We start from the raw sequence: 13,674 nt of genomic DNA, 5'->3' as shown, positions 1-13,674 counted from the left end.
ACTCACTCCATATTCACACAAGGGAAAGTTAATCTTGGCTGATAAAGACTATCCTTATTTCCCATGTCACCTGTTCTGTACATGTCCCTGAGCCACGGAAAGCTACTGCTACCTCTGACCGAAAGCTGGTGGTCCCTGCCGGCCCCATGTACTCACGTTGGCCACCCTTCTCCTGTGGAGACAGTGAAAAGCGTCAGCAGAGCCCACAGCACATTGTCGTAATGGAACTCATATTTTTTCCATTCCCTGGGTTGCGCCTCCACCTCATTTTTTTCATAGTCAAGGTATTGTCCCCTAGGAACAACAGAGATTCAGACCAAATGGGAGAGTTAAACCAAATCAATCATGATATAACCCAGTGAGAGCATTGGAAAGTCCTAGTAACAGACTCCAGCCATACAGAGCCAAGAAACAGCCCCATGGTTAGTAGAATCACAGAATGGTTTGGGTTGGATGGGACCTTAAAGCCCTTCTAGTTCTAACCTCTGCCATGAGAAGAGACACCTCCCACTAGGTCAGGTTGTTAAAACATAGGTAATATAAGTAAGGGCTAGAGGAGCCTTAGGACTGGGCCTGAGGTTTAAGAACGACATAAATATCTTCAGGACATTGGGCAAAGCTGGCAGCTAACAGCATGGTGACCTCCAAATTGTCTGACCTCACCCCTTCCAAACCACTTCTGTGCTTTATCTTGAATTCATAACCCAGTCCTAAATGGAAGAAGGAACCTGTTCCCCTAAACCATTAACCATCTGAGTAATCATTTGCTAGCTCAGAGGTAGGAATGGAGAAGCTATAAAAAAAGCAAAAGGGAAAATTCACCTCTAAGGCATTTGTACTGAAGCACCACTCTTACTTACAGGAGCCCTCACCAAGCCCAGCAGATACCCAAGTGATGCAGCTCCTGGACAGCCAGGGGAACCTTGGGGTCCCTCCACAGCCTCTGCTCCTGCCATACCTGCAATCCTTCTCCAGCTCTTTCGACTCATCAGTGCAGTAGAAGAATCTGCCTTTGAAGAGCTGCACAGCAATGACAGCAAAGATGAACATGAAGAGCATATAGACAATGAGGATGTTGAGGACGTTCTTCAGGGAATTCACCACGCAGTCAAAGACAGCCTGGGGACAAGAAGACAACGAGGTTAAGGGGTCAGAAGAAAGGTAAAAATGCATTTCCTGGCATCTAGCATTGGCCCACACATGAGAGCAATTACTCAATGCCTAACCCACATGTGCTTTCATTGGCTTGCACACCAAGTGTTTGGTAGGAGAAAATGTTGGCTTCCTACAACTCCTGCTTGCTTGATGAGTTTGGTGTGCCACTGAATTTTTTTTTTTTGGTGCTGCCCACAAAATCAACGAAGACAGAGAAATATCAGCCCTAAGCAAATATTCCCATGGCAAATTATGAAATGAAAAACATACTTGTGTTTAATTTATTCACAGTGGATAGGGAAAAACCTCATGAAATTTGCCACTCATTGGTTGTTATTTGAACTGTTTGAATAATAAGGAAAATATACCAGATGCAAAACAGCCAAATGCTTTGAACAGTAATGAAGTGTCTATCAAAATTAAGTATGAATAATCTAGTGAGCATATGTCACTTCTGAACTCTCTGTGAATAACTTCTCATCCATTTATTATTTGGTTATTAGTCACCGATTCATTGTTACAAGTAATTTGCAGCTTAATTTTAGTCTGAGGAGTTTGTCATAATAATAGAAATGGAGCTGTGTGCTGCCTGTGCACAGGGCTTGTACAATGCTGTTTCTGTTTCTCTGAATGGAAGTGAATAATTCCCAGAATTATGCTCCTAATGCAACACAGAAACCCAAAATTAAAACACTGGAAGTATCTCTAATCACTCTATTAATCTTACTGATTGTTGTGTACAAGATCTCATCCAGGAAAAAAATGGAAAAGAATTTGGAAGACAAGCCATGTGAATCTGACTTCTGCTTCACAAAGATTTCTGAATACTTCTTTAGAAATGGTAAAATTACTCTGTACAATGACTTGAAAGTAAGGAAGTAATTCAACAAAAAGCAAGCGTTCTGCATTCTGCAGTAAGACAGAGCTGCTCTTGACTGCTGCATGACCCAAGAATTGTGCATTTTGGATTTCTAAACAAATAAAGACCATTTTCTACATTGTTCACCATCACACTTCCTTATCTTGTGAGGTAAATTTAGTACACATAAAAATGTATGAAATGAAAGTTATTTAGATATGAATTGCGGGTAAGGACAAAGGCAAATCTGTATAATAAGTAAGTAATTTTTAGGTAGCACTGTGTGAAAACAGGAATTGTCAGGCACTGTTTCACCACTGCAAAAGCACCCTTCAGTTCTCCCCCATATCTCACAGAAAAGAGCCTATAAGCACTAATGAGACATGAAGACATTCTATAACAGATATTCCAGAGTTCCAAAATGCAGAAATGATTAAATTTTGTAATGTCTTCCACTCTCCTTCCAGGGCTGGCTTTATCTCAAAGCATTCTTGAGATGGTGCTGAATAAGTAACCACAAGACATTACATTTATTTCACTTTGCAGCTTAGCATTCTGGAGATGAAAGGGTACTGCTATAAAACCCCACACCATATATTCTTTAATAGAAGAGATGAACAGATTAGAACTCCTCCTACAGCAGTGACGCTTCTCTTTAGACACACTGTGGAAAACCTATTTTCTGGTGTATCATTTCTAGGAGCATCACGTGTACAAACAGTAATTTAATTTAAGTGCAACTTTTTTTTTCCTTTCTTTTTTTAGAAGTTTGATTTTTATATGGATTCACAATAATTCACACACTGCATACAATGTTTGCAAAATTAACAAGTGTTTGACATTTGCCAAACATCTGCATGGCTATTTTTATAAATCTGGCAAGGAGACTAATTGCAACAAAATAAAAGAAACAAAATTAGCTTGGATGAAGTTAACTCCATCAGCTTCCACTCAGATCTGCTGCAGACCTCCAGAGAATGAAAGCTTTGAGGTTGTTCTCTAACCTTTAGTTTTGGCAGCCGTTTAATGGTCTTCAGTGGTCGTAGGACCCGCAGAACCCGCAGCGACTTGATCGTGTTGATGTCCTTGCCTTTGGTTCCTCTGCAAGGTATGAAAGGCACAAGAACAACAGAGGGAATAGTTTGGTCCTCAGGTCACTAGCAAACCACCCAGTGCTACCCAGGGGTGTCATGTTGTTGTGTTGGGTGCCATCCTCCCCTTGGATGCAGAGGACTGCAGGTGACCGCTCACTCATGATGTGTGGAGGGAAGCTGGGGCAGGACATGGACACTGCCACACTCAGCCCCTCGTGCTCTCCAGCACTTCCCACCTTGCTTCCAAGTGTCCCCTAGGAACCAGTGGCCTTCCTACCCCAGCTCTCCTCTCGCAGCGCTCACAGCTGGGCAGCACACATGGGCTGATGCCACTGGGAGGCTCACTTCAAAAGTGAGAAGATCACACTGGGTGCTCACCCTGCCCCCAGGCAGCTTGGGAAGACAAGAGGACATTTCTGTGTGCTTCTGGTACCTCGCTAGCAGGGAAGCTGTGTTGGGACCAGCAGGCAGTGATCAGAGGGGACTGGAGACTTTGTGGTGAGAGACAGGGCTCTGCTCAGGAGCAGAGCTGCTCTGCGTGCTCATACCCTTGTCCTCAGGTCTCTTTTGGAAGACATGCTACCAAACCCATGCTGGACCATGTAATATGATGGCATATTACATGCCTGGAACAGCACCAGGGCAACTCCCCACTTATGCATGCAGGCACTGTAAGTCATACTATTGTTTTAGTTTTTGTGTGTGCATGACATGAGACCATTACTTTTGTCACCATAAAGAGGAACAAGGGGAAGAAAGGAGCTACTTTTCTCGTGCACTTCCAAAATACATGGAAAATAACCCTCCCCATGTGGTTACATCTTCTTCCAATCCAACTGCAAAAAAAATGGCATTCTCCTTCATTTAGTATGAAGTGAAAATGGGATGGAAATCTTTAACAGAGTTTAATTCATGACTGGAGGTTTGGTCTGAGGCTGAACTGGAGTAACACAAGTGGGAATGAACAACATGTTGAGCAGATGCTGATATACCTACGCTAGACTTCAGCTCGCTAACAAAGTTTGTCTAACAGTAAAGCAATACAAACACAAACAACACCAGAGACCCCTCACAGTATGTGCAGGGAGTGAGCTGCAAAGCCTATCCACAGCCTGTTAGCAGCCAGCTGTGCTAGACAAGTATGGAGACTGGGAAGAAATGACCTCCTTTTGTGGGAAACTGACCTTTCTGAGCCCTGCAGAATGGCTTTTTGCAATCTGGTCACTTTTAACAGACTAGAAATTCAACACTAAGATTGTGCTACTCAGTATAAATACTGGGTCAGAATCTGCAGCCTAGAAAAGCACATTCCTGTGTCATATCCAGACTTCTTTCACAATTATCCATAACTGCTGTTGTCCTGAAATACAATTAAAAGTGAGACATAAGTAATTTTTAGAGGGCTATAGGTTTTCTCCTAATGATCTATATATAGAATATAACCTGCCTCAGCATGTGATTTAGTAGGAATGGAGAAGAGGAAGAAAGGAATGGAGATTTACCCACCCTCTCCCTCCCAGTCTTTCAGGGCTGTTTTAGGGCCATTTCAGCAGTAGCAGCAGATGGAAGCTGCCTGCTCACAAAGCTCTAAGTCCATGTGGTTGTGTTAATGCTCATGGAGTTACAGAACTGATTTCATACTGCAGAAGAACCACTACATATTTAAAAGGAATATTTTTTCAATTTGTATCAGAGACCCTTTAATCTGGTCTGCATGAAGCAGACATAGACAGCATAGTTAAGCTGGCTTTCTCCTTAGGCTTGAAGATAAATGATGATTTGCTCCATGTTCGGCTTTGCATACTTGCTTTCAAATCACCAACTACTATCGAGCAAGCAGCAGAGCAGAAGGGACTGAAGAAGTAGGAGCAGAGGGATGCAGGGGTGAGAGAAAAGCAAAGGAGAGAGGGTTGAGGGGCAGCAGGAGAAAAAAAAAATGCATACAGTAGGAGGAAGGGACACCTTGGTCCAGAAATATATTAAATACTTGATCATTTGTAGCCACATTTCTGATTTGTAGATACACTCACAGCCCAGCTTAGCAGCACTGCCTCTTGCAGGTAGCAAGTGAACGCTGACAGTCCTCAACTGGTTCAAGGCTGAACCACAGAAAATTTCCATCCTGTATCTCCCAGTATTCCTGATCCAGGAGATCTGAAATCCTATTTGCTGTGCTGCTGTTTATTTGTGTCAAATAACAATTGCAGCAGTAAGGCCTCCGGAAAGTGAAGCCTGAGATGGAAACGGAGATAGTTCTTGGCTCTGAAGGAGCCATCTCAGGTATTACAGGGCTGGCCCCAGGCATGGAGCAATAACCTCTGTGGATTTAACACTGGGGAATGGTTAACCCAACCTCCTGGGGACAGCAAATCCTTCCTCTTTGCTGCATGATGGATTAAGTGGCTTTTTCCTCACCCAAGGAATTGTGCAGACTGCCCTGAGAGCTGGGAAGCGAAGGGAGACAGCTCCAGTCCTAAGAAATTCCTTCTGCCTGAACGAAGGACACTAAGAAGGGTTGATTTTTATTTTTCTTTCTTTCAGGCACCCAAGCAAATAAAGAGCATGAGCTGATTAAATGTTAATGGGATTTATGATCTAAGTCATATAGAGGATCCTGAAGAATCTTACTTACTTCTTGTCACTGAGAGCTTTACCATAAGAGAAAGCTTTTCTGAAGGACTGCTGCTCAGAATCAGAGCTTTGCAAACTGCATTTTGATTCAAAGGATTTTTTTTTTTTTTTTGCAACTATTTCAGCCAAATAAAACCTGAAGAAATGGTTTTGCTGTTTTTAAGAGGTGCCTGGACCATGATGGTTTTTTATGCTATGCTAGTGCAAAAGCCACAAATCCCAAAAGAAAAGGTCTAGATAGAACTAAAACTCTGTCAAAAAGGTGTACGCAAGCACACATTTGACCAGAGCAGTTACAACTACACATTGATCACCACAAAATTAAATGGGTACAGAAGGAAAAGATCTGTAAAAACTACCAAATTCGTAACAACTGCGGAAGAGCAAGCAGGAGAAAGACAGACAGCAAACAGAGCCAGTGTCCTGTTGAGGCAGGGAAATAGAAAGAAAGACAAGGAAAAAAAAAACCCAAATTTACATTATGTCAGTTCTGGTTGCATTGGGCCAGTTCAGTTTTCCTGGAGCAGCTGCCTGGAGCCCCTGAGGCAACATGGATGTTCCAGTGAGGAGGAAAGGAGGTCATCCTGCCCTGCCTGAGCTCAGAGCTGCCTCCTCCCGTGTCTCAGGGAGAAGGGAGGAAGAAATGAGCACCCGAATTTGAGGCCTCAAAGAGCTCTCCTGGCTATGCTGCAGAGCAGCGCACTCCACTCCTGGCCCAGGGCTGCGCTGTGACTCCAGGCCCCTCTGTGTCCCCTGCGGTCCCTCAGGGAAATTTGCTATATGCCACCAACCAGACAGGCCTTGCAGATGGCTAAAGGTCGCTTTTCATACCTCTTCCTTTGGAAATTGCACCTCCTGACCTCTCAGAACCTCTCTCACTCTTTTCAGGTCAGGCAAGAAACCACCAGGCAGGGCCAGGCCGTGTCACCAGGCCTGGAGGCCTAAGCTGCTTTAGCTCCAGCACTTACTTTCCAAGAGCAAAACCACTCCTTTACAATTAGGTATTGTGATCTTTCTGAGCTCACACATCAGCAACACAGCCACTACAAATGGTGCCCTCGAGTATTTTTGGTGCTGATCTATTGTAGTTGCTGACATTCTGGTCAAACGCAGCAACCGTCACCTGGCTTTCTAGTCTGCTTTTATCCTGTGGTTAAAGGAGACTGGAATGAATGAGAACTGTTAAGGGTTAGACAGCGTTAAGATAACGTTTCACTGAGTAATGTGACAGAGGGATCGATGCAATGGGTGTAACATGAACCATTTCCACAGTGGTAAGTGTGTGTACACACATTTGACAGGCATAACAGTGCAGCAAGATACAGGAATAACATATTACCCCATGAAACTCCTAGAGAGAGATTCCAGCAAGAAGAAGACAAAGAAAGAGCAGAGTCAATGACAAACATAAGGCTAATACAGTGCACCCCATGCAACTGCAGACACGTGTTGGCTGAGAAGCCCATCCCATCCCACTCCCATTGAGTCACTGTCGTAAAAATAAACACGCAAGAAAGCAACAGAATGGCTGTGCAGCAATACCCACACATCCCCCCAGAGCTTCAGCCCTTCTAGACGTGCTGCTTAGAGACAAGGGTTAGCGGGCAATATCGGTGATAGGTAGGCAGTTGGACTAGATGATCCTAGAGGCCTTTTCCAGACCTTAATGATTCTGCGGTTCTATAAGTAGGCAGAGCAAGTACACCTTCATCCCTCTGACACTTTGGGAGGTTATATCTTTGGTTGTTTGGCAAACGTCATCTGGTTTTTCAGAGCAGTGTGAATCTCTCTGTGTCTCAGCCACCCTTCCAGTGCCAAAAATGGAAAAACGCAATCTCTTTGCTCCTATTCATCAGCTATTTCTGTGGAACAAGTGGGCTTTACACCTAGGGCTGGTAAATTTGGATGACAGATTTACTAGCTTGCTTTAAGCTCCTCTGCTTCTGTTTCCCTGAAGACTAAAAAACGTCTGTGTGTTTGTGGCAAATTTATCTCCAGAAAAAGAAAAGTATTTCCCTTTGAAACACATTGCTAAACGGAGGACATTATTATTATTTTTTTTATCATCAGTATTATTAGACTTTCCAGCATCTCACTGAGGATCTTGCTTTCAAAAATATTTAAACTACAGCAAAGCACAGAATATCTTCAAAAGCTGCAGGCAGAAAGGCTGGTTTGAAAGACTTGAGTTGAACGTCATGTACCTTGCAGCAGTGACTGATACCATCTCATACGGCTAAATCAACAGTCTGTTGCAATATTCCAGATAGAGGTAGGTCTGTTTTTCCTAGGTTTTCAGGGACACATCGCATCACCCTGACTGGACACCCAACAGGTCAAGAACAAATTAACTCACACCATCTGCATGGCAATCACATACTCCTGCAAACAGAAACTACTAACAGCTACATTAAGTACATCTTTACAGTGACATCAGCGATGGGTGACAGGACTCTGGTATTTGCAAAAACCCACTAACAAAACAATGAAAATTACCCAGTTCATTCCCCAGAAGCTTATTTTCAGGATTATCAAAATTCAGCAGGGTCAGTGCATCTGTTTGGCTTAACCAAACAACACAGTTGAGCTAAGGAGCTTGCTATCCATCCAAATTTCATCTGGACAGTCTGATACTTGTTAGTATTCATAACCGGACTAGCAGGAACAGAGAGCGAGCCATCTCCCCATGAATGACTGGATTTCCTGCTTTCAGATTAGAGCAGAGATAGCAGAAGGGTTCTCTCAGTTCTATGTCAGCACTCTCCCTACCAGCTGAAATATGGGCACATAGCAGCAGTTAGAGCGATAATAAAAATCACAGAAGAAATTCACATTTTTCCAAGCCTCAGAAATAGGTTTGACTCACTTTAATCTGGAAGATAGTAAATAGGCAGACAGGTTTTATGCATTCACTTTTGTAAATCCCTGTTCAATAATTGCTCAAAGAGCATGCAAAATAGAAACAGCTTGGGGCACGCTATTATGAAGCACAGTCAGGGGACGTAGAAGTAATTTATATAAAAGCCGATGAGGAGTAGTTAGATATTCATGGTCCAATGTGAGCAATGGGAAACCTGAGCACAAAAAGACTCAGAAGGATTAAAAATTATTCATTCTAATGGATAACTTGTCCAAAATAAAATCTTTTTGAAGAGAAAACATTTTAAGAGGCAAACCCTGATGTTTGCTCTTATGGCTCAGAAGAATTTACCCACTATCCCTTCCCCAGTCTGTCTATAATGTTTGAATTCCTAACGGGAAAAGGGAAAATATCAATGAAACATAGAATTGGGTAATACTGCTATGCATGCCAGTATGAGGGCTGCTCCAAAAGTAATGCCTCCTATTTTATTACACAGTCCCACGATGTCATAGGCAGATGTTAGTGGTACAGCAGTAGAGGTTGAAACTTCTCACCAATATTCCATTACGTTTTGTTGCTGTGCAACTGATGGCAGCAGAGGGGCAGTCTGACAGAATGGCGTCTGACATGGGAGTGTGTATGAAGCAAAGTGGGGGGAACTGAATTCCTCCATGCAGAAAAAATGACACCAGTCGACATTCCTCAAAACTTGCAGAATGTTTATGGAGACCAAACTGCGGATGTCAGCACAGCAAGAGGTGGGTGGTGAGTTTCAGCAGTGGTGATGAGCCACATTCCAGATAGCCATGCACAGGTCTCACTCCACAAAATGAAGAACACTTCAATCAGCTCATCTATGCGGATCAGCAGGTTGGGACCAGGTAACTCAGTATGGAGCTGAGTATCAGCTTCAATGCGTTGGAAATGGTGGTGGCAATGTTGGAACATTACAAAGTTTGTGCCAGATGGGTCCCACAAATGCTCATGCAGGAACAGAAATAACACTTTATGCAAGTTTGTCAGGTCCTATTGAACTGATAGAAGGTTGAAGGTGACTGTTTCCTGTATCACATCATTACCAGTGACAACACATGACGTCATCAGTACTGCAGTCAAAACAGCAATCATGGAGCTGCAACATGAATTCTCCATTGAAGGAAAAGTTCGAGACACAACCCTCAGAGGGTGAAGTGATGTGCGCTGTCTTTTGGGATAGGAAAGGTGTGATTCTTCAGGATTTTCTGGGACCCAGACAAACCATCAACTCTGACAATTACATTGCAATGACTGAGCTAAAGGCTTGAACTTCCAGAGTTGGACCAGAGAGGAAGACAACTTTCCTCTTGCAACATGATAACACCAGGCCCCATACCAGTTTGATGACTATGGAGCACATTGCCAATTTTTGTAGGACTGTCCCATTACATCCACTGTATAGCCTGGATTTGGTGCCATCTGACTTTCACCTGTTTGGACTCATGAAAGATGGACCACATGGGCAACATTTTCTTGGAATGATTCCATCATAACATTGATGGACCCCCCCCCGTGAAACAGGGAGTCGCCTCTGCTGGTGCAGATACATTGAAAAACAGATTTTCATAGCTGAGAATTTGCAATATCAAACATTGTTACTGTGCTCTTTGTATGTGTTGTAGTTTCCATAAAAATAAATAGGAGGCATTACTTTCAGAGCAACCTACCTACCTGTGACTAATATTATTTAACTTTTATTCCTCTCTTCGGCCTTTACATCTCAAAACAGCCTACCTTAAAACAGAGAAATCATTTTTTTCAGAGGAGCTGAGTGATAATCAATGGCGACAAACTCTCCAACCAGGGATGAGATGGCAGTATCCTTTCAACATACTTGCGTTGGGCACAACTTGCTCCCAGATCAAAACAATCATGTAGCGTAGGATTGAGCACAGAACGCCCAGACCCCAGTATCTCTATTCAAAATACTATTCTCAAATACAAGCTTAGGATTGAAGAATTTGAAGAATTTGTGCATATGACTTAAGGTCTGCATTTTCTGTTCTGCCTTTAATACATTCTGCTTGGTAAAGGAGAAGTGCTGTTTCTCAACTGGTTCAAAAAACATTCCAGAAATTCCATATCCTGTTCATCTACTGCCTGCAAGAGTCCTGTCATTGTAGACACTTTTTTTATCCAGCATTCATTATGAAGAACAATAGATCTAAAATACAAATGTTACAGCTCTCATGTGAAGGGCATCTTGACATCTCAGAAAATGAAAACCTCCTGAGAAATATTCCAGACCAACATTACCAGAAAGATCCCAGTATCCTTTTATGCTGGTAACAACATGTAAGCATGTCAGAAGAGCAGCAGATATGGCCATCTGCCCCAAAATTACCATCAGCCTGAAGGAAGCAAGACACGCTTCCACAGTTCCCTGACAAAGGTGAATGGGTTTTCTCATTAGCAAGTAAAACACTGCTAATTTCTTCATCTTCACTAATCATCACGTCAACAAACAGGTGAGTGGATTTTGGGCATGGGCTGCTAATCGTTCACTGTAATGATTCAAGTCTAATTTAGCAGAAAATTAAACTGGCCGATTCTCAAAGCCTATTTCCAGGTCAAGCCCAGAACTTTTCATGAAAATTTTTGCACCACAGCGACTCCATGGCCCAGAAATATAGGGGGTAAATTTCTTTCTGCCATCCAACTCTGAGCTCCCCAAATTGTGAGGAACCTGCATGGCTCTTCTTCTGGTCTGCTCAGAGAAAAAAAGTGTTCAAACTAAGAGCTAATCTTCATTTTATAAAAACAAATTGTCTGTGTTTGTTGCATAAAACCCTTTATGACACTAAAGAAGCACGTGGAACCTTATTTAATGTCATAAATAGAGGGAGCAATTAGCATTAAAGGGAAACTCTCTGGAAATACAAATACTCTGAACGAGAGAGGAGGAGCGGAAATACCAAGGTATATGAATCATAAATGTGAATCATAAGTACCCATAACTCTAGAAATAATGATCTGTAAGAAGTTCACTGAGCTCTCAGCTCCGTTTATCAACTATTTTTTCCTTGTAATGACAATTTTTAAAACGATGGCCTGAAGAGAGAAGACTGTCACGAACTGTAGTGATGCTTCCTTGCAAAGAAGGTGGCCAGAAGGTCCCCATCATCTTGGCTCAACCTTTGAATGAATAGTGAATAAACTCACTCCAAGGCTGGGAGAATTTTCAAGAGATCAAATTTAGATCTTTTCCCCCAAGCTGTAAGATGATAAAGAGCAAAAACCGAACATTTTTCTGAGGAACTGATTCACAACCATTGCACCTGAGCTAGCCCTACATAGCCCTACACCATGCTCATGAGTCCTCTGCAGCTCATCCCTCTTAGAAACCTGGATAATAAGAAAAATGTACTTACGAGAAAGCAAATGCCACCAAGGCCCCACTGACCACAATGAAGTCCAAGATGTTCCACAGGTCACGGAAATAGGAGCCAGGGTGAAGTAACAGCCCCAGGTCAATCATCTTAGGAGAAAACACATCAAAAGAATGAGTTTCAGCAAAACAAGTATCAAATTAACGTTAATGAGGCACAGAGGAACATCCTCAACCAATGACCCTTCACAAACCCTTCCAGGTTTGACACCAGCAGGGCAGCGTTGAGAGACTGAGTCAAGCTGTCTATCTCCATAAGCGAACAGAGAGCTCCGTCACAGCCAAACCTGAAGCCAATAAACTATAGCCAAATGCATGCCAGAAAACCACACTAACTGTTGTATAAATTCTTTTCATAGACACACATTAATTTATACAAACAGACGTCTGTGTGTGATAATAGTTTAATTTTACACTACCTCAGTCCTACTTAGTAGGAATTAATGCTGGGAATAGGATGTTATAATGAAACAAAAAGAGAGAAGACCCACAGCCAAATGCAGCAAAGAAAACTCCCACTCTGGATTCCTTGCTAAAGGATGCTGCTCACTGTGCAGCCTTGCTTGCTTCTGTATGAGCCTGATTCTTCCTTAAGTGCTGCTTAGGATCTTCTAAAATAAACGCTCAACATGAAACTTGATAAACCAAGCATCAGCTGCTACTGATATTCCTGATCAGCATCAAAAGAAAATGGAAGAAGCAGACGTGTCTCTGGGAGGTTCATCAGCTGCTGAGTCCCTGAGCCACGCACAGACATTTCTGCATCGTGCACCCACCTTTCTCAGCCTCTTACACAACCATAGCTACTAAAGATATCTTTATTTTCCTCTGTGAAATGTGAGACTGAAAAGAATTAGGAAGGCGGCTACAGGGAAGCATCTGTTACGCATTGGCTACTTCTGAATGCTGTTCCTGATTTAAAGCTTTTCATCACCAACACCCCCAGCAAGCTCTTCTGCACTCCACCCTCTTTCTGCAGGTTCCCAGAAATAGATGAGTGTGAATCTGATAGGCGAGGTGAACATTTGTGTGGAAAGACTCTTACCTTGATCACCATCTCGAAGGTAAAGACACCCGTGAATATATAATCCAAGTACTTCAGAGCCTAAATTGGAAAGAGAAATAAGTGTTAGGGGAGGCTGCACACTGAAATGATCTGCACATGAGCAAAGTGTAAAAGGTCTCTTTTAGCCATGGTCTACTAGCCACAGTGCTGATGGATAAATATCCTCTCATGGAGGCTGTCAGACACTTTAGGCATAAACTTAAATCATCCCGTTTCAACCCTTAGCATTTTTCCCCAGTCCTTGCCAGACCATGGAGTGTGTGCCCATGGGTTGCTTCAGTGCACCTACATACACAGCACGTTTAATAAGGCAAAATGGATATTACAAATCAAAATATTTGAACGTCCTTTCCTAGGGAGCTTGTTTGCCAGCATGTGTGTAGTGGTCTGGGTTTTTCTGATGATAACATTATTAAAGACACTGGGAGCATAAGAGAGTGATAAAATCCTTTTGTTAAAGCTCATTGCACAGTTATTAAGGATGTGGAAGAAAGATTGCTTGTAGATACTTCAGCTCATTACCTCTATAGGGATTCCTTGATCCTTGTTGGAAAAAGATGATACTGACAAGACTCAAAGGCA

The 13,674-nt window shown here is 42.7% G+C and overlaps 1 protein-coding gene across 23 annotated transcripts in view; it reads right to left on the bottom strand.

Moving 5' to 3' along the window:
• Positions 1–13,674, bottom strand: part of CACNA1B (calcium voltage-gated channel subunit alpha1 B) — a 260,207-nt gene that overhangs the window by 46,561 nt on the left and 199,972 nt on the right. For 13 of the 23 annotated variants that reach the window (XM_015279264.4, XM_015279266.4, XM_015279265.4 and 10 more), the window contains 5 exons: positions 13,072–13,131; positions 12,010–12,116; positions 3,019–3,115; positions 959–1,119; positions 157–294 (listed from right to left, as the gene is read on the bottom strand). In XM_015279264.4, the coding sequence (XP_015134750.3) occupies positions 157–294; positions 959–1,119; positions 3,019–3,115; positions 12,010–12,116; positions 13,072–13,131 (563 nt within the window). Of the gene's footprint in view, positions 1–156; positions 295–958; positions 1,120–3,018; positions 3,116–7,078; positions 7,091–12,009; positions 12,117–13,071; positions 13,132–13,674 lie in introns of all 23 variants that reach the window. The other 10 variants (XR_001464423.4, XM_015279262.4, XM_015279261.4 and 7 more) reach the window with 1 other exon arrangement.

The sequence above is a fragment of the Gallus gallus genome, chromosome 17 (genome assembly GCF_016699485.2).
Source record: "Gallus gallus isolate bGalGal1 chromosome 17, bGalGal1.mat.broiler.GRCg7b, whole genome shotgun sequence".
NCBI lineage: Eukaryota > Metazoa > Chordata > Aves > Galliformes > Phasianidae > Gallus > Gallus gallus.
The sequence above is the reverse complement of the archived record's forward strand: the minus strand, read 5'-3'. Positions and strand labels throughout refer to the sequence as shown.